Genomic DNA, 26,304 nt, shown 5'->3' with positions numbered 1-26,304 from the left:
ATGATGGTGTGTCTTCATCATCACTGTCGCCTTCCTCTGCCTCCTCTGACTGGGCAGGTTCCAGTTCTTGGGTTCTTGGGTATCTGAAATGACAAAGGGACACGGGTTGAGTTGTGGTAAGGAGAGGGTAGAAAGTAAAACGTGTGTGCTGACACCATCTGCAACACGTGAGTCAGAAAAGATTGTGGCATGAGTGAGAAGTGGAAAGCGAGGAGGAGGATCATCATCGATCCCTTCAGCACCACCAGTGGCCACGGCCTCAGCGATGGCCCTTCCAATGATTGACAGCACTGTCTCCTCCATGGGGGTAAGCATGCCTGTCCTCCTCCGCCTTCTTTCCTGCTGCCTCCTGTTATGCGCCACCTTCTCCTGCAAGAAAGAGGGAAGTATGTCAGTGACTGTTGCAAGATGTTTGGGTGCATAGCTGCCAGTGTGTTTGACCTCTGAGTTGTGGGTGTGTGGCTTGCAACAGTGGTAACGTGTGAGGGTGAGATGAAGCATCTGATTTGAAGAGTTCAGTACTAATTGAAATAGTTTGTTGGTAGGTGGGTGATGGTGTAATGCATGGAGCAATGGATGAGGCTAGTGGTGCAGTTGGTAGAATATACCACTTGACAATTGAACGCACTCACCTGGACCACTCGTGTCAAATCACTGAACTTCTTCCTACACTGCATCCATGTTCTTGGTGCCATGCTCCTAGCAGTGACCTCATCTGCTACTTCCTCCCACTGCCTCTTGAGCATAAGTCTGCAGGGCCTCCTGCCCCCCTGTGGATATAGGATTCACCTCTTTCTGTCCACCTCTTCCACCAAGGCCTCTAGTGCATTATCCGAGAAACTTGGTGCATGCTCTTTCACAGGCGCAGTCATTCGTTACCACATTCCAGCACAGATTGACTTCTCAATGGACTTCCAGCATTTCCTGCAGCCACAGTGTACCTCCCCTTTAAGAGACGCACATTGCCTTTAAGTAGCGCTAACCACTCCTGATATCGAGGCTCCCTGCTGATGTGGGTAGCCAATCAACTGCGCAGGTAGCACTGGCTGCACGCAGCAATCATTGAAATCATCAGGCAACACAAATGTTACGTGTTGCCTGCATTGCAACCAACGAGTGTGGGTTAATCGCGCACCGCAATCCCAGTGCCCGTTTTCGGGGGTTATCCAATATAACCCCCTTAATGCTTTGAAGAAAAACTACTTTAATATTCAACAGGTGAATTACATTTGATAAATATCGATCAATAAATAGATCTCATTGAGAGTCACTGTTAGGAAAACGGAGCGTATCTTTAGACTTTAACAACATGATCAAGTCCATTCACTGAAATAAAATGGATTAAAATGTGTAGAAAATGTTCAGTGCGCACATAAAGCACATTCCATCCATTGTCATGTTAATCAGGGTAGACAGAAGAAATTTGAAGTTTCAAAAGCTGACACTTTTTTCATCAGTTTACCAGTCATCGCAGATATCCAATAAAATACTTTTGTTTAACTTTTGCAAACATAAAAGTTCATGGTTGTAGGATTTTGGACAACTTTACAGTGTTTTATTTTCTCTGTTTATGTACCATTTCAATCGTCATATAGATTAAACTTTCTCTATCCAGCTCAGGAAACTATAAAGTTGGAAAATTAGTTGACAACATACAAAGGGATTCACATGAAACAATTAGAAGTAATCAAGCTACTTTTTTTTTATTCGTTCATGGGATGAGGGCGTCGCTGGCAAGGCCATCATTTATTGCCCATCCCTAATTGCCCTTGTGGTGAAGGTTCTCCCATAGTACTGTTAGGTAGGGAGTTCCAGGATTTTGACCCAGCTATGATGAAGGAATGGCGATATATTTCCAAGTCGGGATGGTGTGTGACTTGGAGGGGAACGTGCAGGTGGTGTTGTTCCCGTGTGCCTGCTGCCCTTGTCCTTGTCCTTCTTGGAGGTAGAGGTTGTGGGTTTGGGAAGTGCTGTCGAAGGAGTCTTGGCGAGTTGCTGCATTTCATCCTGTGGATGGTACACACTGCCACAGTGTGCCAGTGGTGAAGGGAGTGAATGTTTAGGGTGGTGGATGGGGTGCCAATCAAGTGGGCTGCTTTGTCCTGAATGGTGTTGAGCTTCTTGAGTGTTGTTGGAGCTACACTCATCCAGGCAAGTGGAGAGTATTCCATCACACTCCTCACTTGTGCCTTGCAGATGGTGGAAAGGCTTTGGGGAGTCAGGAGGTGAGTCACTCGCCGCAGAATACCCTGCCTCTGACCTGCTCTTGTAGCCACAGTATTTATGTGGCTGGTCCAGTTAAGTTTCTGGTCAATGGTGATCCCCAGGATGTTGATGGTAGGGGATTCGGCGATGGTAATGCTGTTGAATGTCAAGGGGAGTTGGTTGGATTTTCTCTTGTTGGAAATGGTCATTGTCTGGCACGAATGTTACTTGTCACTTATCAGCCCAAGCCTGAATGTTGTCCAGGTCTTGTTGCATGCGGGCACGCTCTGCTTCATTAGCTGAGGGGTTGCAAATGGAACTGAACATTGTGCAATCGTCAGCAATCATCCCCATTTCTGACCTTATGATGGAGGGAAGGTCATCGATGAAGGAGCTGAAGATGGTTGGGCCTAGGACACTGCCCTGAGGAACTCCTGCAGCAATGTCCTGGGGCTGAGATGATTGGCCTCCAAAACCACTACTATCTTCCTTTGTGCTAGGTATGACTCCAGCCACTGGAGAGTTTTCCCCCTGGTTCCCATTACTGTTGGTAATAGGCAGAGAAGCTCTCCTGATGGTTTATCATTTAGTATGCAGCTGAGCCGTATCACTCAGGGAGCAATTTCAATGAAAACCTGAAGTGTAGAATGCAACAATCATCCAGAAACCTGGTAATATTTAGCCAAAAGTCATGCAGTCTGCAAAAATGCTGTAAAACTTGTTGCCACAGACTTCAAGTCAGTAGGGTGCTAACATTAGATGAAAAATGTTGTTGCGAAAAAGCAACCATCAATGGTTGGCTCTCGAATAACAAGGGACAAGTGATAAATGTGACCATAAACATGCTTTATGCAGTGGATTATGGAGCCATTCCTCCAAACATAGCCAAATGTGAATCTTTCATAGGACTATGTGTTGTGGTCAACTTCATATTGAAATGCTTGTATTATTATTCTTCTAAAGGTCATCCCCTAGGCCAATTGAAGGCATCTGGAACTCACAACTACAGAGTAAGAAGATATGAACAGTAAAATGAAAGAAATTTCTCAACCATAGATGTTAACAGAATACATTACTTCAATACAACCAGTGGCCACAAGATGTTTGCTGATGTAATATCATCTGACAAGACAGTGCATTTGTAGATAGCAGAAAAAAAATCCCAAATGCCCAAATCAGAGGGTTGTGAATCTTTGGCATAACCCAGAGAGCTGGGGATGCTCAATCGTTGAGTATATTCAAGGCTGAGATTGACAGATTTTTGGACACAAAGGGAATCAGGGGATATGGCAAGAGGGCAGGAAAATGGAATTGAGGTAGAAGATCAGCCATGATCTTATTGAATGGCGGAGCAGGCTCGATGAGCCATATGGCCTACTCCTGCTCTTATTTCTTATGTTCTTAAATTCAAATAGAACCTAAAGTTTCAAAGACTCATGTCACATATCCCAAATCAAAAATAGGTGTCATAGGCTTTTGTTTTGCCAACTCAGAAAGCACTTCCCCATCATATTAGGAGGAATGTCAGGATTGCAATGCAAAATATATATTACCAGGCACACATGCTCAGTTTCAAAATAAGCAACAAATGTATTTCCACTACCCAACAGTTACCCATGCCATAACAAATAAAGGTAAGCAAGAGATGGGCACTGGTTTGGAACACTTCTGTTTCACCTCAGCCCATTGCTGATCTTTCAATGCCATTGTTCACTTATTCAAAATTTTCACTTGGGGCAGTCCAATAATAAAGAGGATAATGAGGTAAGTGCAACTTGATTTTTGTGCTGATGCAGCTGCAAATATTTGAGTGAGACACAGCTAGGCCAATAATATGATGGGGAGGGTGGTCCCTGGAAAATTAAGTGTAAAGGCCTGAGAGATGCATCCAGAGCATCAGCAAATTAAGCAAATAGGTTGATCTTGCATTATCTGGCGCACATTGTGCCTGCATGGTGCCAGCGCTGGTGATGCAGTACTCGGGCCACACTTCAACCCCACTGTTTGCTGGTTATTCACGTTAACCGGAAAATCTGGCGATTTTGATTTTTGAAACTAGGGCATGGAACATAAATTAAATGCAGTTAAAAGACATGAAACAATATAAAAGGATGTTCATTTTCATAATCCTCACCCTGACAAGCAGTGACCATGGCAATGATTTCTATTGAGTCATATTGTTCACAGCTGTGCACAGTACGATAAGCATCCCTATGCTTTGCAAAAGAATTTCCACAATTAATAGAAATAATGTTGAGGTAAATCAAGAAGTAAAAGTAATGTTGCAAGTCTTAGTATTACCTTTACATCCCCCATCGTTCCTTTAGTTCTTGTGATAAAGAATGTAATATTTAACAGTTCTTCCTGATTAGATGGCTCCAGATAAGTCTTTTTATACAAAGACTCCATGGTAAACTGAACTACTCCATTGGGATTTCCAAACTTTTGTATCTAAGGAATGAAAAAAAAATCAAATTTGTTGAAATTAGAAGATTGTTGATTAACTTTCTCAAAAATTAATTTTTTTCATTCCAAACCCTAAAATAGTCCCTACTGTGCAAGAGTTAGCTCCCCCAACCAAAAAAAAAATCCTCTGGCTGTATGCAAACAAACATGCATTGAAAAAGGCTTTGTATAATACTAAGAAAGCATCTGCTAAACATTTTACTGTTGCTGATTAAAGGAAGCAGCACAATGGGCACAGCATGCTAGAACATTAAAATATTGGTGTCACAGAATGATGGTATGGCTCAATCCCCAATTTTGCTGAGTTCAGCTACCTTTCTATACAGAAATAGAAGGGAAAGCAATAGAGGGAGAGTTGTCAACAGGCCACTATCGCACATTCCCAGCAATTCATTCAAGGACAGTACAGATGGGATCCTGGGAGTAGGGCATACCAGCTGCCCTTTCTGCCCCATGATGTTACGTAGTCCTGGGAGATCAGAAAGGGAAGAAAGCTAGGGAGGGAGCATTAAATAGAAATATAGCCAAAAAAACTGTTGCTTAGGGTTATACATTCAGGATACTACTGATAATTGTGAAAGGTGAAGCTTCTGAATAATGCATTTAAAAAAAAATCTCAATGAAACAACAGTGCCAAGAGCATGTGCCCGAATGGCTTAATGGAAGTGGGATTTTAGGGAAATGTTTAAGTACATAAGAAACTGCATCAGAAGTAGGCCATACGGCCCCTGGAGCCTGCTCTGCTATTCAATAAGATCACGGCTGATCATCTACCTCATCTCCACTTTCCCACCCTATCCCCATATCCCTTGATTCCCTTGGTGTCCAAAAATCTATCGATCTCAGCTTTGAATATGCTCAATGACTGAACATCCACACCCCTCTGGGGTAGAGAATTCCAAAGATTCACAACCGTCTGAGTGAAGAAATATTACCCCATCTCAGTCCTAAATGGCTGACACTTGTCCTGAGACTATGACCCCTAGTTCTAGACTGTCCAGCCAGGGGAAAAAGCCTCTCAGCATCTAACCTGTCAAGTCTTCTGAGAATTTTATACCTTTCAAAGAGACCACCTCTCATTTTTCTAAACCCCAGAGAATATAAGCCCATTCTGCTCAACATCTCATCATAGGACAACCCTCTCATCCCAGGAATCAATCTAGTGAATCTTTGTTGTACCCCCTCTTAGGGAAGTATATCCTTCCTTAGTTAAAGAGACCAAAACTCTACACAGTACTCCTGGTGTGGTCTCACCAGAGCCCTATGGAATTCAGGAAGACCTCTTTATTCTTATACTCCAACCCCCTTGCAATAAAGGCCAACGTACCATTTGCTTTCCGAATTGCTTACTGAACCTGCATGTTAACTTTCTGTGATTCATGTACAAGGACATCCAAATCCCTCTGACTACCAACATTTACTAGTCTCTCACCTTTTAAAAAATATTCTACTTTTCTATTCTTCCTACCAATGTGGAGAACTTCACATTTCCCCACATTATAATCCATTTGCCACCTTCTCGCCCACTCACTTAACCTGTCTATATCCCTTTGCAGACTCTTTGCATCCTCCTCAGAGCTTACTTTCCCACCTAGCTTTGTATCGTCAGCAAACTTGGATACATTACACTCGGTACCCTTATCTAAGTCACTGGTATAAATTGTAAATAGCTGAGGCCCACACACTGATCCTTGCAGCACCCCACTAGTTACAACCTGCCAACCCTAAAATGGCCCATTTATTCCTATTCTCGGTTTTCTGTCCATCAACCAATCCTCAATCCATGCTAAATAGTACATTATTCAGAAGCTTTGTATTTCAACGAATGATTTATAGGTTGTTGACACATAGCTTTAAAATTTTTTGCACTGCTTCATGTGCATTTTTACATAATTTTACATCTGGCAATTCAACCAAATAAAACATGTCTATATTACGTCAATTCTGGAGTACAATGCAAATTTAAAAGAATAGATAATCATCAGGATTTTACATATGAAAACAAAAGTTTACACAGAATTATTCATCCCACAATCACTTACTGTTAATAACACTTTTCCAGCTTTATGGTCAATTTCTGCTTCACCAAAGTCTAGGCTAAGCTGGATGATGAAAGTCTCTTGTATTTCGATTTCTCCATGTGGTAAGATATTCAATTCAATGGTTCTATACCCTGCCTCCCCATCTCTAAAATAGAATGATCCATTCACAGGGTCACCTAAGTCTGTGTTGGATGGTAGTAATATTATTTCTGTGTTTGGACCTAGAATGTTCCATTTTATCTAAGAAAGAAAGTGATACAGTGAGTTATTTGGATTACAGAAACATAACCAGGAGGACAACATTTTAGGGGGGAACTTTCTGACTTCTCGCTTCCGGTGAGGGCTCACGCCGGTCAGAAGCACACTGATTTAAATGGTCAAAAAAATAATGCATTATGCACATCTGAATTTCCAATATAATGGATGAGGCTTCCCACCAGTCCCAAAATTACCCTTTTTGCATAAAAGTGCTTTATGACTTATGGTGCAGGTCGATGCAGAACGGCCTAATTCGAATTGAAGGTATGTGCAGTAAGCCCCAACTAATTTACTGAAAATACTGTGGATTAAATCTCTTTCCTTTGCACCAAAAAATGCCTCATCCTTGCCGATATCAACCTACACCTAAACTCCACTAGATCCCACTCCATTGACTTCTCTGCCTTTTATTTTCACTCAACCTCATCTACAGCTAGGAACATAGGAATAGGAGTAGGTCATTAAGCCCCTCGAGCCTATTCCGCCATTCAATTAGAGCATGGCTGATCTGTAACTCAACTCCATTTACCTTTGCTCCATAACCCTTAATATCCATACCTAACAAAAAAAATCTATCTCAGTTTTGAATTTTTCAATTGACCGAGCCTCAACAGCTTTTTGAGGAAGAGCGTTCCAGATTTCCACTACCCTTTGTATGAAAAAATGCTTCCTGACATCACCCCTGAATGGCTTAGCTCTAATTTTAAGGTTTTGCTCCCTTGTTCTGGACTCCCCCACCAAAGGAAATAGTTTATTTCTAACTATCCTATAAACTCCTTTAATCATCGTAAACACCTCAATTAATTCATCCCATAATCTTCTATATTCAAGGGAATACAAGCCTAGTCTATGCAACAGCCCCTTGACCTTGCTATCTCTTGTCTCTCCAATGCCAAGATCTCAATTACTCATAAAGCTTATCTCTGGCAATACTTTATCTCCCTTGCCACATACATCATCCTACCTTCCCAAATTCCATTACCCTTATCATCCACACTTTGAAAAACTCTTGCCCTAGTTTCTCTCTTTCTCTCTAGCTTCAGTTGTGGCTTCTTTTCTCACTCATCTGTGTCTCTGTGCAGCTGGAGTTTGTGTAAAGTTTATTCTTACTATCATGTTTCTTCTGCAATGCTGAAATCTCGGTAATTTTGGGCTACAAAGCCCAGGAACTTGTCCAACACCCTTTTGAAGGGCTGCAGGGAATCCACAATCATTGCACCTATTCCAGAGATCAATAACTGTGAAAAGGAGCATTTCCTAACACTTGTACTGATGTCCTCTAGTCCTGCCTATCTATCTAACTCTAATAACCTATCCAGTTCACAGAATCTAGTCACTTAATTATTTTAAAGACCTCAATCATATCCCTCAAGTCTATACTTTTCCAGAGTAACTAAAGGTCCTTAAACTAGATATCAATCAAATGGCCATCCTCCGCACCTTTTCCAGGGCCTTGACATCCTCTACCATGTGAGGGGACCAGAACTGCATGCAGTATTCTCGATGCAGCTGAAGCAAGACCTTGTACAAAGTAAAAACTGTACATCTAGTTTTATATGTAATTGTCCTAGATATATATTATTTATTCTTGGGATATGGGCGACACTGTCAAGGCCATATTTATTGCCCATCCCTAGTTGTCCTGAAGGCATTACATAGTTTGGGACTGGAGTCACATATGTTCGGAGTATACATCCCAGTAGCCTATTCACTATCGTAACAGCCTCACAATACTGGTCATGGACCTTCAATGATTCGTACATTATTTTATAGCTTTATAGTAAATTATGGACTGATCATGTTAAATCAGGGCTCTGTCTGTAAAAGATCCCATAGTACTTTTTTCAAAGAAGAGAAAAGAGTTCTCCCAGCGTCCTGGCCAACATTCATCCCTCGTCCAAAACACAATAACTAGTCATCCATCAAGAATATACGAACTATTAGATAGGGATAAGCTCAAACCTACTTCCACATCTCCAATAAATCCTCCAGTCCTTTCCAGCATCAATGTTAATATCTGTGTTATATTGGGATTAGGGATGATCAGCTGGGTCTGGTTTAGGAATCGGATGAGCCCACTGAGGGAGTCACTTTTACGGATGGTTACTCTGGTGGTGAGATGGGTTCCAAGAATTGCTCCTCCTGTTGCTGCTATCAATTGGATCTCAAACTGCTCATCATACTCACTGCAGGGAAACAACTACAATGTCAGCCACCTTTCTTCCACTTCAAAACTGTACAGTAAATTTAAGCACAATGCAAAAAGGTGAAACAGTGCTCAGATTATCAACATATCTGCTAGAAAATGCTCAGATGTCCTGTTCTAATGATTTAAAAATGAAATTTAAAATAATGTAGAATTTATATTATTTAGGTTCACTAACCATCTATTTTTCTTACTTCCTTATATCACTTTTAGAATAACACTGACTGGTTTATTACCGATAACATAGCAGACAATCTATTCACTAATGATCACTTATAATGAATGGTATAAGGAGTGTTTGCAAAATAGTGCTTCCAGTCAAGTGTCAGCTTGGCTCAGTGGTAGCACTTTTGCTTCTAGGTCAGAGGTTGTGGATTTAAGTCCCATTCAGGAATTTAAGTACACAAATCTAGGCTGACATTTCAGTGCAGTACTGAGGGAGTGCTGCATTGTCAGAGATGCCATCTTCCAGGTGGGATGTTAAATCAGGGCCCTGTCTGTACTTTTTTCGAAGAAGAACAATAAGTACTCCCAGAATCTTGGCCAACATTTGTCCCTCAACAAAACACAATAAATTTTCATTCATCTCATTGCTGTTTATGGGACCACGTTGTGTGCATATTCACTACAATGAGTGACTCAACGTCACAAATGCTTTGGCTGTGGATTGCTTTGGATATCCCGGACATGAATGGTGCTACATAACTGCAATTTGCTGCTTTCTATTAAACAACATAGAAAACAGTCTTAAAAGTCACCTTGCCATCTGACATAATGGTGGCAATTTTCCAAGTAGGGAGTGATTTTTTAAGTATGCACTGGTGGAGAGAACATCAACTGCCACCAGCACATGTCGATTTCTGCCCATTGCCAGAGCCCTAGGTTTTTATGTCAGAAGTAGTTCAATTATATAATAAAAGTACTGTTAGGAAAAGTGTCTTAGATGAACAACACATTAGGTCGCTGACTGCTAAACATATAGAATCAAGTCTGTTGCAGCACTTGCTGCCTTAGTAGTGAATATATATGCTGTATTATTGATACGTTGTCCCTGGAATAATTGTCTCAATGGTATGTTAAAGCTGATCAGCTGAATCTGGTTTAGGAACCTGATGAGCCTACTTGGGGAGTCAGTTTAATAGATGGTTATTCAGGTGGTAAGATGAGTTTCAAATACTTTTTGATATTTTAGCAATTATTTTCCTTACCTTTCTGTGTCATCAATAATGGTCACATTGATAAAGTTCTGGTTTTGTCCATGGTGGAATATGACTGTATAGTTAGGAAGAATGTAGTCAATCCCATTGGGAGTTGCTGTGATAGGACGAGAGATAAAGTCTGCTGTGACGAATCCATATGTTCCCTGTCTTCGCATCAAGGGAATTCCAAGTATCCCAATGTCCTCCTCAACTGTGCAATCAAATGTAGGGATGATGATTGTTAACCCTTACTTTGGTCATTAAATGAAATTCTATGCAATTCACATTATTTAATTTTAACTAGTATCTTAAAAGGTTTGTGTTATATTCTTGTTCATACAGTAATATGTAATTAACATTATAATTCAATTATATATTAATCCATTAAAGTTGTTCAAATAGTTCTGTCGTTCCTTTGTTTTTGCTATCTTTTATTCATTTTCCTCTCCATTAAATAGTATAACTTACTAAAAACATTAGATATTTTTGTACATCGATAGGCTCAAACAGAGAATCAAAAATGTAGGGATTACATTGAGTAATCAATTACAAGATATTTGACTGTTATTTACTAGTAATCAACTGTGATTTATCATTCAATCTGGCTTCAATTGAATAAATCACCATTGTTATTCCTCCACCTTGGATATCATTATACATCAACTATATGAAGGATAGTGGTCCTCCTGATTAACAAGGTCTGTAGTAAAATTGTAACCCTGATTCTCTGAGCTACTATCCCTGACAGAACAGCTCCCCTCGGGATTGCTGAATTAGAGCTCATATGCTTTCACCCTTATTGATACTTCATTGAGGGAAAAAATACTTACCTTCTACACTGAGGAATTGTGACTCAATTTCTATAATACCCTCTGCATTGTCATTTGTTTGTATTACAATCCTAACGGATGAGATGTTACCCAACACAGGGGGTTGATCTGGTTGTAAGCTGTGATCTCCAACAGTGAAATCATGGAAACTGGTAAAATATAAAAGCGTGCATAACTTTCCAACTTATTATGGTTCGTATGTAAACAAGAAAACTACACAGAATATTTTAATCTTTACTCCCTAACAAGTTGTTATGATCTGGAATGCACTACCTGAAAAGATGCTGGAAGCAGTAACTTTCAAGAGGGAATTGGATATATACTTGAAAAAGAGAAATTTGCAGGTTTATGGAGAAAGAGCAGGGGAGTGGGATGAATGGGATAGCTCTTTCAAAGAGCCAGCACAGGCACGATGGGCCAAATGGCCCTGTTCTGTGTTGTATGATTCTATGATACTGCAACACAGTTGAGTTTTTGGAGCTTAATCCAGTGATGATCTTTCCTGGTTTGATGTATTCTTACAGGTCACCTTTACATTTTTGGAATTGAATTGGCTGTAAAAACAGATTTAAGAGCCAGATTTCGGCCAAACAAAGACTAATTGGAGGGTGAGTGCCAAGAAGAATGAGACAAGGAAAGCATTTGAACTTTTTTTTAAAAGAGAAAAAGGGTTAGAATAGACGATGTATTAGATAGATAGATCATTGTAAAAATAAAGTAACAAACGTAGGATACAGGGAGATTGGGGAAGGAGACAAGATTGGAGGAAAAAAGAAAGGGTGAGCAAAATGTTTACATTTATAATTTTTTATTTAAAATTCTGTTTTAATGTTTATTTATTTAGCTTATGCAGTCTCGGTATATAATTCCAAGCACCTCATCAGCCGCAAAGCGCATGGGCTACCAGATAGCTTAACCAGTAAGCATGATTCAACAATGCGGGACATGGTTTGTATTTGTCTGCAAGGATATTTGTCACTGTCACAAAGGCACCATAAGTGAAGATTTGAGGCACACTGTCCCTGTCCAATTCAAAAGTGATTGTCTCTGACATGGCCAGTTGAATCCTGGTTGACGGTCCGTAGAGTTGGTGATTTATAGGAGGTGTATGACAGTAAGCCATATCACTGTCACTGATCTCAGTCAGGGCAGAAGTTGTGGTGCATCATTGAACAAAGGAAGGAAAATCAGCCAACATTCTCACACTTTGGCCAGGATTTTGAACCGGAGCCGGGAAGGGACTGGGCGGGGGGGGGGTTCGAATCACAGACAGGAGACCCGGAAGTACAGTTTCCCTGATTGACAGGCTGGCCTCAGTCGGACGGGAGCAGAGCAAGGAAGAGGACGTGAAAAACTAAGTCTTCAGATAAGTCTTAGATTGTATGGATGGGGGGGGGGGGGGGGAACTGGACACATGGGTGGGCATGGGGGCACCGATGGGCATGGGGATCACGGGCGGGGGAGAAATCAGTCATCGGGGGAGAGGGAAGTCAGTCATCGGAGGTCAGTCACAGGGGAGTCAGTCATGGCAGGGGGGGGGGGGGGGGGAGGGGAGTGCGTGGGGAGATCAGGGAGTCAGTCATGGCAGGGGGGGGGGGGGGGCGGGGGGAGATCGGGGATCAGTCAATGCTCCCCTGCCCCTAACCCAGCCATTTTTCAGTTAAAATTCTGCCCTTTAATGCTGCTCAGTGATCCCTGCTGGAAAATGCACGTATGGATCAATATGTTATCCTTGCTTTATTAATTGTCTGTACGGATATATCAGAAATATGTATAGAGATTTTAAGCTACTTACTAATTAAAAAAAAATAATGCACAATGTTGTAAATTGTATGATAAATATAAAAAATGTAATTCTTAAAAAAGTCAATGGACAGAGGTTGATGGTGCTCCCTGTGGTGTACCAACAATGGTTCAGAGTCTGAATTCACTGCTTCAACTGATCTTTGAGATCACCTGCCCTCAATGAGCAGACTGTCAGTTTTTGGCTGGCTCTCCAGAGAAGAGCTGCAAGGCTTGACCGTTCCATCTTAGGAGGGGGGGAAGCAACAATGGCACAATTTTACTTTAGACAAATATAAGGCTTTAACCAGTCGACATTGCCAGCGGAGAGCTTCGCCCAACAGCAGCACTGACTTGTAAAATTACCTCCATTGTATCATCAGACGGTCACAGCGTGACACTTACCCAAGATTTGGAATGTCGGCAATACACAATCTATCACCATCCTGGGCAAAGGACGTGTGGTAAGTGAAGGTGACAGTGGAGAATCAATGTTTCTTCTTATTATTAATAATAATTACCATAAACCTTTGGGCGAGAACATTGACTATTACGGACTCAATTCAGCCATTCACCATAAAAAAGTACACACACAGACTGGTTTTGAGGGTTCCTGTGCTCTCAAGAAAAAATTGCCTAAGGTTTACAAAGCTAAGGACGGAGAATTATTGCATAATCAATGATTCTTCTCCAAAATAAGGAATAATTATTTGAACTTAGTCAAATTCAGCCAATGTTTGTTTAGCTTCAGCTATATATACCATGCTCATATTCACTAATATAAACTTCAGGTCAAGACTTTACAACTATATGCCACAAAGCTGTCAGTGTGAAACTGGTATGACAAAGCATCCTGAATAACCATGAAGTATTACCACTGAAGCTAAATTCAATCGCTCAAGTAAGAGAAAAAAATTAATAAATCACTAAAATGCATATAAAAAAGGTAACACAATTTTTTACACCCTCCCGCAGTCACAACCTTGTGTCAGAGAAAGGTAAATGTGTCTATTTTATATAATCCCATTTTTGTGGAAATACTAAATTACAGTTGCATGTAGAGGATGACAAAAAGGAGCAGATGGAAATCAATTTTCTACATTTAGAAAAGAAAAAATGTCCTTGTACGCCCATAAATTATAGATCTTACTTTTAACAACCTGGATTAAAGCAACATTATCACATGTTTAATTTAATGTAAAAGTAGCCAAGTAATTAACCACAACTTGGAAAAAAAAATCTACCTTCAGTTAGTTCTAACAAAAGGAAGCAGGAATCCTAGGTTCACAGAAGCAAAGATTGACGTCTGAGGAGGCAACTTCTAGAAGGACTTTAAATTTTGGAATGGCATTGATTTCCTGAATCCATGATTGCCCAGAGAGGCCTGGAAAGAGCTCCTTGGTAGTTCAGCAAAATCACTTCTAAAAAAACACCACTGGCTTGACATCAGGGAACATTATAACAATGTCAAAAAAAGCAAGAGAACACTGTGTTCAACCTCTAAGCTAAAAAAGCAACTCAGGGAGGACCCCAGACAGAAATGTCAGGAGAGGAAACAATGCCTCAGCTGTGTAGTTTGACAACCTTAGAACAGGGTGAAGAATTTCAAGTAGAAGCAGATTCAACTGATTCTAGTAAGAGCCTTTCAAAAGTATGTATTTCTACATAAGTACATCCCACCACACCAGAACTCTAAGAAAAGCCACTGGTCATTGTAATTGACCATTTCTCCGTGCTATCAGAGAGGTGAATGAAGCTGTCAACCCCTGACAATACATGGCTCACCTCCTAAATGTAGATGGACATTCTACTCCAATACAACACAACTATAGTTTCTTACAGGTGCTTAAAAAAACCCTGCAGCATGAATGGCTGCTGTGGTCTTTAGAATTACAGGGAAAACAGTTACTGAGACACCCTTGACATATGGAGCCAGCATTTGGTATATCATTATGATTACCTCCCATTATAGTCTCAACAACCTCACATTGTTCATCAGGTAATACAAAAAATTCTATCCTCGATCTATATAGCCTTTAGCAAGGATGGCCTTTTACAAAAAACCTTCTGCTTGGCAGGAACATGAGTTATACGCTGGTAGTATGAAAAGTTTTAAAAATCAAAAAACTGCAGATTAATTAAACTTAATGCAATCCACCCACTGAAAACTGTGTAAGATGGTGCTCAAGCATAAACCCATAATCTCTAAGCTCGCCCAGTCTTTCTTTAAGAGCATGCCACTTGTCCCTAAAGGCCAATAGAAAGAAGCCCTGAATTTTGCACTGCTTTTTGATGACTGCTCTAGAGGCCCCAAAAAAGTCAGGTCCTAGATGAAATGTTCACCTCTTTTAAATTGATACAATACCAGTGCAGGGGGTGCCAATGCACCTGTCACTGGAGATATGCTATTAATGTATAAATACCCTTAAAATACCTTTACTGTTTAAAATGCCATTTACTCATAGGTGTTAAGTAGGTAGTATAATTACTTCCCTCTCCCAACAAAATTTTTGAATGATATTCAAAGCCAAATCTTTCAATAATAAAATTACTCTATACTGTCACTTGATTACTTACCTGTCTGACAGAAGCTCTACTTTAAGAATGTTCACAAAGAAATCCTCAGGGCCTTCAGGAGTATTGTCATCGATAATATCAATTGGGATAAATTGTGTCTGTTCTCTTGGTTCAAATAACAACTGCCCAGACTTAGATCTGAAATCTATGTCACCTAGTGCGGTCCCATTGTATGTCTGATACCATAGACGAACACAGCCTAAACTGCCATGAGATCGTACAATGGTAATGTTAGCCTGACAAAAAAAGGGAAATCATAAAGGTGGTCATTTAGTCAGAAAATTAATTTCTTTATTCATGCAATATAAACCTGTGCTAAACAAAGTTTGCAGGGAAAAGAATAACATGCATATGTTATTACTTCTTATAAAAGGTTAAGTTAATATTGCATTATTTGATCAGGTACTTCACAGGAAAATAATTTTATAGTCTACTAAATCTGAAAACTTTGTAAAACCTATATAGAGCTGTAGTAGCATGTATCCAATACAGAACACCATAAAAATTGTGAAAGACAGGAATAGCAGGCAAGTTACCATTGGTTAAAATGTTTTAGGATGAAATTTGTCATGAAGCACATTGTTGCATTAAACTTATCTAAACAACTATACTAGCCAATAAATACTTATTAGGTAAAGTGGATATTGGGAAAAAGGTTTCAGGTTTTTTTTCTAGACAAAGGCTGCTAATTTTTAGAAATCAGACAAGATCAAGTTTATGCAGAATTTTATGGTCATAAGCAGTGCTCTTTTTAAGAATATAATAGTCTTGAGTGCAGTTGGCATTCTTTCATAAGACTGCAAACACCATAGCTACGTAATGTAGCCTGTTTTTAGGTCATGCTACTTTTTAAAATTAAAGTCATAAATATTTTTAACTTAACCAAGTGCAAATAGCTTACCTGAATAAGCTCACAAAGGCATCCAAAGCTGTGGATGCTGGTATGTAACTACCATAAATCTTTAAGTATAACACACCTCCACATATATTACACATTCTACCTCCCCCGACTTTGGTTCTTAAATTTTTAGATTAATGTAGTTTTGTGTATAATACACCCTCAATTTTGGCTGTTGAAAACGGTTAAATTGTTTGCCAAGAGTGTTTGCAACAGCTGCAGAAGCTTAAGATTGTTCAGTATGCTGAAGTTAGTGGCACTTTGAGCATCTCAAGAAAGCTCTGATCTTTTGTTCCCAAGATTCTTTTTTTGTAAGTGTCCACGCACTACCCATTTTGCCATTTTGAGGGGCAAAGTGCCTATTATATACAAAGATTTACAGTAATGTGAACTACTGCTGACCATTAAAAGAAATGAGCCTCCAGGTGAATGTTTATTTCAGCAGCCCCAAAACACTGACCTTCACAAAACTGAAGCAAAAACCATACCCTCATAATGGTGGCTTAGATCAGTAATATTTTGCATGCCAGTACTAAGTCACTATTAAATGCATGCTCACCACTAGACCAACTAATAAAATGAATGGATTCCATTCCATCTGTTCCCCCTCCTTCCTCAATAATACCGACAGGGATTGGGCACAAGCTCACTGGCAGACCATACCAAGGAATGTAGCAGATGCATTCACCCCATTATACCTCCAATGATTGCACTTATCTGCCAACTTAGATTTTTGGTAACTGGATGGATCCACTGCCCATCAGATCACATGGAGCATGGACATTTACATGACACTGACTGCTTGGGAATCAGACACAAATCCCGTATCCCCTGCCAAAGCACAAAGAGATACACAAAGATCACACCTTTCTCTTCTTCCACCTTGATGATTGCAATTTTGTGTTGCTTGTGTTATCATTAAAAACAAGGAGAAAAAGATAGGAAGCAAAGATGGAAAATTATTTAAATGGACAAGCCCACACTGGCCCAAAATCAGGCATTCAAGAACAAACCTGAAAGTAGCCATTAACCTGGAATATCCATCGGAGTTGTTCTGATCTCCCGCCATAGCTAAGACGGCAAATCTGTTTATGCCGTATCTCCAGGGGTTCTGCCAAAGTTACGGCGTGAGATCAAGAAAGCCCACAGACACTTCTAGTTATAACTATGGTTTGATGTTCATACCTAATATTACTAGTCACAAATTTACCACGGAAGTTTACCATGCTATTTGTGAAGTGCTCCTGTTACCCTGTAGTCCACTGACTGAAGGCTCAAATTCACACTTGTCAATCATTAGTAACTATTCTCCAGGGAATGGTAAACAGGTATCTTTGTGGTTATGGAGATCCCAAGATAATAGCCTGCCAATGGAAGCTTGGAAATAAGTTAACCTCCTACAGCAAATTTGGTACACCAATACATGAGCCAGGCAGGTCTGCAGTGATCTAGGGTACGGTTGATTAATTTGCCAATCTGGCTCACTAACGGAACCTGGAAGGTTATGTCTGAGGCTCAGATTCTTCCCATTTAGCTCCAGGTAGCCCTGCAAGCCAGTGTAATAATGCATAAGGTAATGCTGGCTGGACAAGTAGTGTGAAGCTTACCAGTACTCTGTACTGGTAGACTGCTTAGCTTTAACTGTTGAACTCCAGCAATACCATTGCATGCACTGGGGTTCCCTATGCCAAGTGTGTGCCTAAACTCTCAGGACTTGGGTAAGTGAGGTGTATCCCCACAGGGAGAGAGCGTGCACTCCATGTCAGACAAACAGAAACTCTACCGATGTGGATTTCTCAGTAGTTTGGTTTGGAGATTCTTAGATGATGAGTTTCCATGTCTATGAGATAACTGGCTGACCGCCCAAAAAATCCCTATTGTTGAAGCAGATATTTATGAAATATTTTACATTTTTGCAACCCTATCTTAGCATTCCTTTATTTAACTTTCTTAGCTTTTACCATTTGCTTTGGTTTCTTTTTAGCTTCTGATACTATTTATGAGCCTCTTTCATAAAATAGGCCATGTCATCTCCTATTTTTATGGCACATGTGGCTGATAAGTATCAAATCACTCATTGCAAGATATATAAATGTTAACATTTTGCAAAACATCATTATGAGCTGATCCAGGGTAATGGAATCTAATCTACCTCACTTTTCTGGAACAATTCATTTTAAATATATTCAAAACTCAATCTGTTATTGATTAACCATAAAAATTTATATATTAAATTACGGCACCTGTTCTCCGTTCTCAAAGGTTTGAAGATGTTCACGCGAGAACGCAAATTGACCATACGGAAAGTCGCTGGCTGCCATGGTGATGTTAGCAGAGCCTGATGTGTCATTAATCACAGCGCCACCACTGACTCCTGTCAGCTGAAGTTGGTAATATTGCTTCTCTTCAGGAATATCATCATCTACTGCCTGAACAGCAAAAGTCATTTTACAGCTAAATGTTGAACATCTAAATAGGTACAAATTCAACAGTATATACAAAAAGCAATAAGCTGCAGATGCTGCAAATCTGTAACAAAAACAGAATATTCTGGAAACACCCAGCAGGTCAATCAGCATCTGTAGAGAGAACAGAGGAATTAACGTTTCAGGAGTGGACCTTCTATCAGGACAGATGAACAGAACAAAGGGAAGAGGGAAGAGAAAATTCACACACATGGAAAGGAAAAATACACAAACACATACACAAGAAAAAATGACTGTCAAAGTTCTTAAATGGAAAACAGGAGATACTTAAATGGCTGAAGTGATATTAACATAATACAATAGGAGGTGTAATGGGAAAAATTAAAGACATTTATAAGACACAAAGAGCATGTGAATAAGTGAGGCAGTGGGGGCAAGGCAGGTGTTTCGGTGGGGGGGGGGGGAAACGAGTTGGTGCTTGGGGTGGGGACCCTCCTTGGGAACACTGAGATGGCAGAGCAGTCTACACCTTTGGTGTCAATCTGCTACTGAAGTCTGCTCTGCTTTATCGGTTTGTCTTGCTTTCAATTCTACTTGCTTTACCCACCACCTCCTTCAATGTTCTCTGTGTCTCATAAATGTCTTTAGTTTCTCTCATTATGCCTTCTACTGACTGATGTTAATATAATTTCAGTTATTTAGCCATCTCCAGTTTTCCACTTAAGCACTTTGCTGGATGTTCTATTTTTTCACTTGTGTGTTTTTTTCCCTCTCTCTTCCCTTAATTCTGTTCATTTTTAAATGTTGTTCATCTGCAATATCTTCCAGTTCTGAAACATTGGGTTGGATTTTACTACCCGCTATCGGGTGCGTTCTCGGCGGGGGGGCCCCGAAAATCGCGAAATCCAGGAGCGGGACCGGATCGTGCCTTGATCCCACCCGCCTCCGGGTTCCCCGCTGACGCGCCGGCGTGCACGCGCAGCCCCCGCTGGTGGGAATCCCGCAGGCAATTAAAGCCAGCGGGATGCCACTTGACAATATTTAGTTTGGTATTTCAGGTCATTAACTGACCTGATTAAGGGACTATGTGGGATTTTTGAACAACATGGGACTGTTTCCCACACTGGGGGAAACAGTCCCAGCTCGAATGGACGTGTTGCAGCTGTCAGCCTGTGGCAGCTGCAAAGGTCCATTCGACAGTTGGTGGGGGGAGACCCTCACCCATTGCAGGAGGCCGCTCTGTCACTTGGGACAAAGTTTGGCCTCCACCACCCTCCTCCTGACGGTCAAAGTCACCAACCTGCACACTTACCCCGGGGTCCGGAGACATGTACCTACCTTGCGGATCCCCTCAGATGTACATCTTGCGGATGGGGGCCGCCGTAGCTGCAGTCATGACCTCCTCGGAGGGCGAACAGTATCACCAGCCTCACCAGCCTCGCCATCCACCTCTGACACGTGGAGCTCCACAACAGAGTGCTGTGACACATCCACCTGTACAGCAAGAGGGAGGGCTACCGCAGAGAGAGATGCGTCGCAGGGGGCACTACCCTCGCCACAGGTTCCACAGACCGAGGCTCAGCCTCCTGGACCTCTCTGAGCAGCAGTGCACACGGAGGCTCAGAGTCACTCGACATGTAGCCGTGGATATCTGCAGCCTCTTTCATGCCGAGCTGCTCCTGGCTGGCCCGAGCACCATCTTCTTAACTGTCGCTGTCAAAGTCACCACTGCCCTCCCGAACTTCTCCTCCGCAGCCTTCCAGGGTGCAACCGGGGACATCGCCGATGTCTCTCAGTCGTCTGCGCAGAAGAGCCCTGCAAATACACCTACACCCACTCTGCAGTGACACAATGGGTGGCATCAGTGGTGGGTCCTCATAGTGATACCCAAGAGCGGGCATTATTGCACAAACCAGACAGGATTCGCGAAGACATGGCAGTAGTGGTGCCAATATAATGTGTGATGTGAGTTGTTCTGAAATTCAATATAAGTAACAACCATGACAAACCCTCAAACACCCTTGTGCATCCCCTTCATGCTCACGACACGTTTGCCTTACGCTGCCTACTGCACATATGTGATGCATGCCCTGTGGCTGCAGCACAGGTGGTGGCAGGTTGAGTGAGGCTGGCCGTGAGAGGGATGCACGAGAGGGTGAGTATGGGATAGAGCCATGAGATTGAATGAGGATTGGGTTGCGTGGTAGTGGCGGTGTGAGTACTCGCGAGGTGATTAGGTGCAGGTAAGATGAGGATGGGGTTTGAGTGGGTATGAGGGGTGATGTGACAGAGTAGTGTTGGCAGTGCCGAAGGAGATGTGGGGTGGGGGCAGTGATGTGGCAGACGGAGTGTAGGGGAAGGACTACGTGTACTCACTGTGGCTGACCTACTGAGGTCATTGGACCGCCTCCTGCACTGTGTGCAGGTGGGCGATATGTTGGTGGCGCAGTTGACCCCCTCTGCCACCTCGAGCCAGGCCTTCCTGGTGGTGGAGGCGGGCCGCTTCCTCCCGCCCGCCGGGTGGAAGATCTCTGTCCTCCCCCTCCTCCTCACCCCGTGTACTTAAACCTGGGGTGAGGCATCATTAAACTGGGAGCACCCTTCCCCCTGGGCTGCTCCATGCAGTCATCTTTGCTATTTGTTGCAGCATCTGTCAGTGGAGGACTGCCCCTTTAAATAGAGCGCCTCTAGCCGACAGATCTTACTGCGCATGTGCAGCCCGCCCGACACGCAGATCAGCAGCGGGGAACCCGGAGGAGCAGGTAAGTGGCTCCAATTAGTGGTTTGCCTGCTACGATCGCGCGGGAAACCCACTAATTTCACCGGGCGCCTTACCCACGCGCCCGCTAGCCCATCCGCCGAGAACCCGCAGCCCTGCTAAAATCGGGCCCATTGACTTGTTTGTTCTCTCTAAAGATACTGACTGACCTGCTGAGTGTTTCCAGCATTTTCTAAATTTGTTACAAATTCAACAGTATCTGGTGCACAATAAACTCTACTTGATAAACCTGTAACTTATGATATTAAGTTTTAATTAACCTTAAGCTATTTATCTGTAGGAAACAATAGCACCTGGTGAGATACAAACATTAATTACTGTACACAATAATAGTACAATCCCCACTGCTTATAGCGGGCGTGTTGGTGTTAACGCGAATTGCCCAGTGGACAGTAAAACCAAAAAGGGAAGTAACCAACATATTTTTAAAAAACAGAAAGTCTCCACTTAGCAACTGCCTCTCCTAATTGTTAACAGTTGCATCCAGAATCTCACCACTAAGGTAGTCGCACTTTAACAAGGTGCGAACTGCTGAATGAAACTGCTTGAAGATCCAATTTTCCCTGAAATCAGCTGAGCTTTTTAAATCCGTAAGTACTTATTGAAATTATATACGTTATAAGTACATTATAAGTGGCCCCTTTGTAATTGACTCCTGTGGTAACGGTAAATGGTTAGTGCTATTTGCCCAGTATAGGTGGCTGCCCGTGATAAGTGTGCTTTTTGTGAGGATGTTTTTAGGACTTTGCTGATATTATGGCCAGGATTCCCATCCGCAATCCCATCCAAAGTGGCGGAGAATGAAGCAAAATTTTGGCGGTGAGTCTGCCACCAACTCGCTATCCAGGCCGGAATTTGCCTCCCACCATCCCCACTGGGACCATCGCTAGCTGCATCTTCTCCGCCCGTTGCATACAAATGGTGGCACGGGGTGGGGCCCTGCTCCCCAGGGGATTTCTCCCCTGCCTGCCAGGAGGCAGCTGGGTTGGGGTTCCAGCAGCATTGCAGGAGCGGCCGGAGATCCCCCCTTGCTAGAACACCACCACTGGGGGATTATCTTGGTCTATATGTTAATAAGCAAACCAAAAGTTGATTATTCCACTTTACTGTTGTAACTTCAATGCATGAGAAGTATAATTAGTGCCTTGAAGTTGTATTGTTTAAAACTTGGATTCTGGAAGCAAGTATATGAGAAGTCTTTAATGTTTGCAACTCACTCTTTTTGAGAAAAAATGAAGTTGAGGCAATAGTTAAAACTTATCAAAGTATTTTGTGATCTTGTGATAACGATCAGCAGCTGAAATCCTGACCATTTTCCTTCCCTATTTCAGGGCACAGAGACAAACTGTGGCAACTTTACTGTCACACTGACTAAGATCAGCTACTTCGCCAAGATCAATGATCAAACTTCCTGGTCTGACTTATTTCAAACTTTATTTAATTTCTTGTACCTGTATCAAAATGGTGGCAGATGACTGCCTGTCACGCATTAGAAGTGTTCCACCTGTTTCGGCAAATTCATTCTGAAATGCTGGACTTATGATCCACTTAACTGTAACTTCACCAAAAATTCCTGGACCACGCACTAATCTGTAGGGAAATAAAAAGCATTAAATACTTTTCTATCGAACATTGTAAATTGTTATACTTTGTGAATTTACCAATACAACTACATTCTAAAAATTATATAAAAGGAGATGCTACCTCTTTTTAGCCAACAACAAAATCAAAATGTTCTATAATGATCATGGCGAATGGGGGCATATATAACATGCTGTATTTTCTTCAATTTTCTTCCAAGGTAAAGTTTGTTTTGAAACTATAAATTAGTGTGAATCCTTTGATGATTTATATCTATGCATATTTTCCGAGGAGGAATGATTGCAAGATGTGTGCTCGTCAATAGATGCCTATTTAAGGCAGGTGGCTCCAGTAAAGTAGATCTAATGGGGGTGATTTTAAACCCCAAGAACGGATGGGTAGGGAGCGGGTGGGAGTTGAAAATAGTTGTTTTTTTGGGTAGCAACCACAAAATTTTCGGACTTTGCATTCCCAGTGGGAAGCCTGTACTTTTACGTGCAGATGTTAAACCCGGAAATAAAGCTGGGTTGCGGTCGCGACCCAAAAAACAACTATTTTCAACTCCGACCCGCCCCCAACCCACCCATTCCTGGGGTTTAAAATCACCCCCAATGTCACTAAACATTGTAAACTGGACATTCATGACCTGTATCTTAAAACTACACTTTCAATAGTGATATGTAACTGACATCTTAATGAAATACAATTTTTGCTTTTAAAAAAAATAAACTTAGTGCCTGCAACATTTTAAGAGCGGATTGATTAACTTATTGGTTAATCTTCATGGTTTTTGTAATAAGTGATTTCACGAATGCCACGTACATTATCAGAGCAGTCCCATTGTAGCCGCCGTCTGGTTCTCCAATTAGAATATGCTTGGTTGATGCAGCTATGGCAATCATCCCAGATGCTGCGCTATCACCCAAAATAATGATAGTGGCACTTCCTGTGGAAGAAACATTCATCTGACAAAGCAGAAAGAATAACAGAGGCAATTTTGTTTTCTAAATGTAACACCACTAAAGCTCTTATTTCTGTTTATCTACACTTGTTTCTATTGATTGTTAAAACTGTAAAACTGCCCAATGAATCCCACACACTTACCACATACTGGGGATATTTCTGCATTATTAGTGGCAGATACCAGCTGAATCATATATCGTTCTTCACCCTCCAGAAGAGCATCTGGATAAATGCGTAAAACAAGTGTCTTTTTGGTCTCTGTCTAACATAAGAAAAGTGAAACAGATTACTAGCCTTTAGAATCATAGAATCATAAAAAGTAAAGGCACAGAAGGAGGCTCTTCAGCCCATCGTGTCCGTGCTGGTCAAAAAGAGCTATGCAGCTTAATCCCACTTTCCAGCACTTGGTCCGTAGCCCTGTAGGTTACGGCACTTCAAGTGCACATCCAAGAATTTTTTTTTAATGAGTTGAGGGTTTCTGCCTCTACCACCCTTTCAGACAGTGAGTTCCAGACCCCCACCACTCTCTGGGTGAAAAAATTTCTCCTCAGCTCCCCTCTAATCCTTCTACCAATTACTTTAAATCTATGCCCCTTGGTCACTGACCCCTCTGCTAAAGGAAATAGGTCCTCCCTATCCACTCTATCTAGGCCCTTCATAATTTTATATACCTCAAATAAATCTCCCCTCAGCCTCCTTCGTTCCAAAGAAATCAACCCCAGCCTATCCAATCTTTTCTCATAACTAAATTTCTCCAGCCCTCGTAAATCTCCTCTGCACCCTCTCTAGTGCAATTACATCTTTCCTGTAATGTGGTGACCAGAACTGTACGCAGTACTCAAGCTGTGGCCTAACTAGTGTTTTACACAGTTCTAACATAACCTCCTTGTTCTTATATTCTATGCCTCGGCTAATAAAGGAAAGTATCCCGTATGCCTTCTTCACCACCTTATCCACCTGTCCTGCTACCTTCAGGGATCTGTGGACATGCACTCCAAGGTCCCTTTGTTCCTCTACACCTCTCAGTATCCTCCCATTTATCGTGTATTTCATTGACTTGTTTGCCATCCCCAAATGCATCACCTCACACTTCTCTGGATTGAATTTCTTTTGCTACTTTTCTGCCCACCTGACCAGTCCATTGATATCTTCCTGCCGTCTACAGCTTTCCTCCTCACTATCAACCACGTGGCCAATTTTTGTATCATCTGCAAACTTCTTGATTAAGACCCCAACATTCAAGTCCAAATCCTTAATATATACCACAAAAAGCAAGGGACCAAATACTGAGCCTTGCAGAACCCCAGTGGAAACAGCCTTCCAGTCACAAAAACACCTGTCGACCATTACTCTTTGCTTCCTGCCACTGAGCCAATTTTGGATCCAACTTGCCACTTCCCCTTGGATCCCATGGGTGTTTACTTTTTTGACCAGTTTGCTATGAGGGACCTTGTCAAAAGCGTTGCTAAAATCCATGTAGACCACATCAAACACGTTACCCTCATCTACCCTCCTTGTTACCGCCTCAAAAAATTCAATCAAGTTAGTCAGACACGACCTTCCCTTAACAAATCCATGCTGACTGTCCTTGATTAACCTGTGCCTTTCTAAATGATGATTTATGCTGTCCCTCAGAATTGATTCCAATAATTTGCCCACCCCCGAGGTTAGACCGATTGGCCTATTACTACTCGTTCTATCCTTTTCTCCCTTTTTAAACAAGGGTACAACGTTAGCAGTCCTCAAATCCTCCAGCACCATGCCTGTAGCCAGGGAGGATTGGAAAATAATGGTCAGAGCAGCCGCTATTTCCTCTCTTGCTTCTCTTAGCAGCCTGGGATACATTTCATCCGGGCCTGGTGATTTATCTACTTTCAAAGATGTTAAACCCTTTAATACTTCCTCCCTCACTGTGTTTATCCCATCCAATATTTCACACTCCTCCTCCTGAACTGTAATCTCTGCATCGTCCCCCTCTCGTGAAGACAGACGCAAGATATTCATTAAGAACCGTACCCACCTCTTCCACCTCCACACGTAGGTTATCTTTTTGGTTTCTAATAGGCTCTACTCTTTCCTTAGTTATTGTCTT

At 41.7% G+C, this 26,304-nt stretch overlaps 1 protein-coding gene across 1 annotated transcript in view; it reads right to left on the bottom strand.

Moving 5' to 3' along the window:
- Positions 1–26,304, bottom strand: part of adgrv1 (adhesion G protein-coupled receptor V1) — a 507,287-nt gene that overhangs the window by 240,148 nt on the left and 240,835 nt on the right. The window contains exons 59-68 of the mRNA XM_067982173.1: positions 24,354–24,474; positions 24,072–24,195; positions 23,120–23,258; positions 18,707–18,892; positions 15,566–15,801; positions 11,207–11,355; positions 10,386–10,587; positions 8,938–9,157; positions 6,714–6,953; positions 4,507–4,656 (exon numbers count right to left, since the gene is read on the bottom strand). Of these exons, the coding sequence (XP_067838274.1) occupies positions 4,507–4,656; positions 6,714–6,953; positions 8,938–9,157; positions 10,386–10,587; positions 11,207–11,355; positions 15,566–15,801; positions 18,707–18,892; positions 23,120–23,258; positions 24,072–24,195; positions 24,354–24,474 (1,767 nt within the window). The remainder of the gene's footprint in view (positions 1–4,506; positions 4,657–6,713; positions 6,954–8,937; positions 9,158–10,385; positions 10,588–11,206; positions 11,356–15,565; positions 15,802–18,706; positions 18,893–23,119; positions 23,259–24,071; positions 24,196–24,353; positions 24,475–26,304) is intronic.

The sequence above is a fragment of the Heptranchias perlo genome, chromosome 4 (assembly GCF_035084215.1).
Source record: "Heptranchias perlo isolate sHepPer1 chromosome 4, sHepPer1.hap1, whole genome shotgun sequence".
NCBI classification, from domain to species: domain Eukaryota; kingdom Metazoa; phylum Chordata; class Chondrichthyes; order Hexanchiformes; family Hexanchidae; genus Heptranchias; species Heptranchias perlo.
The sequence above is the reverse complement of the archived record's forward strand: the minus strand, read 5'-3'. Positions and strand labels throughout refer to the sequence as shown.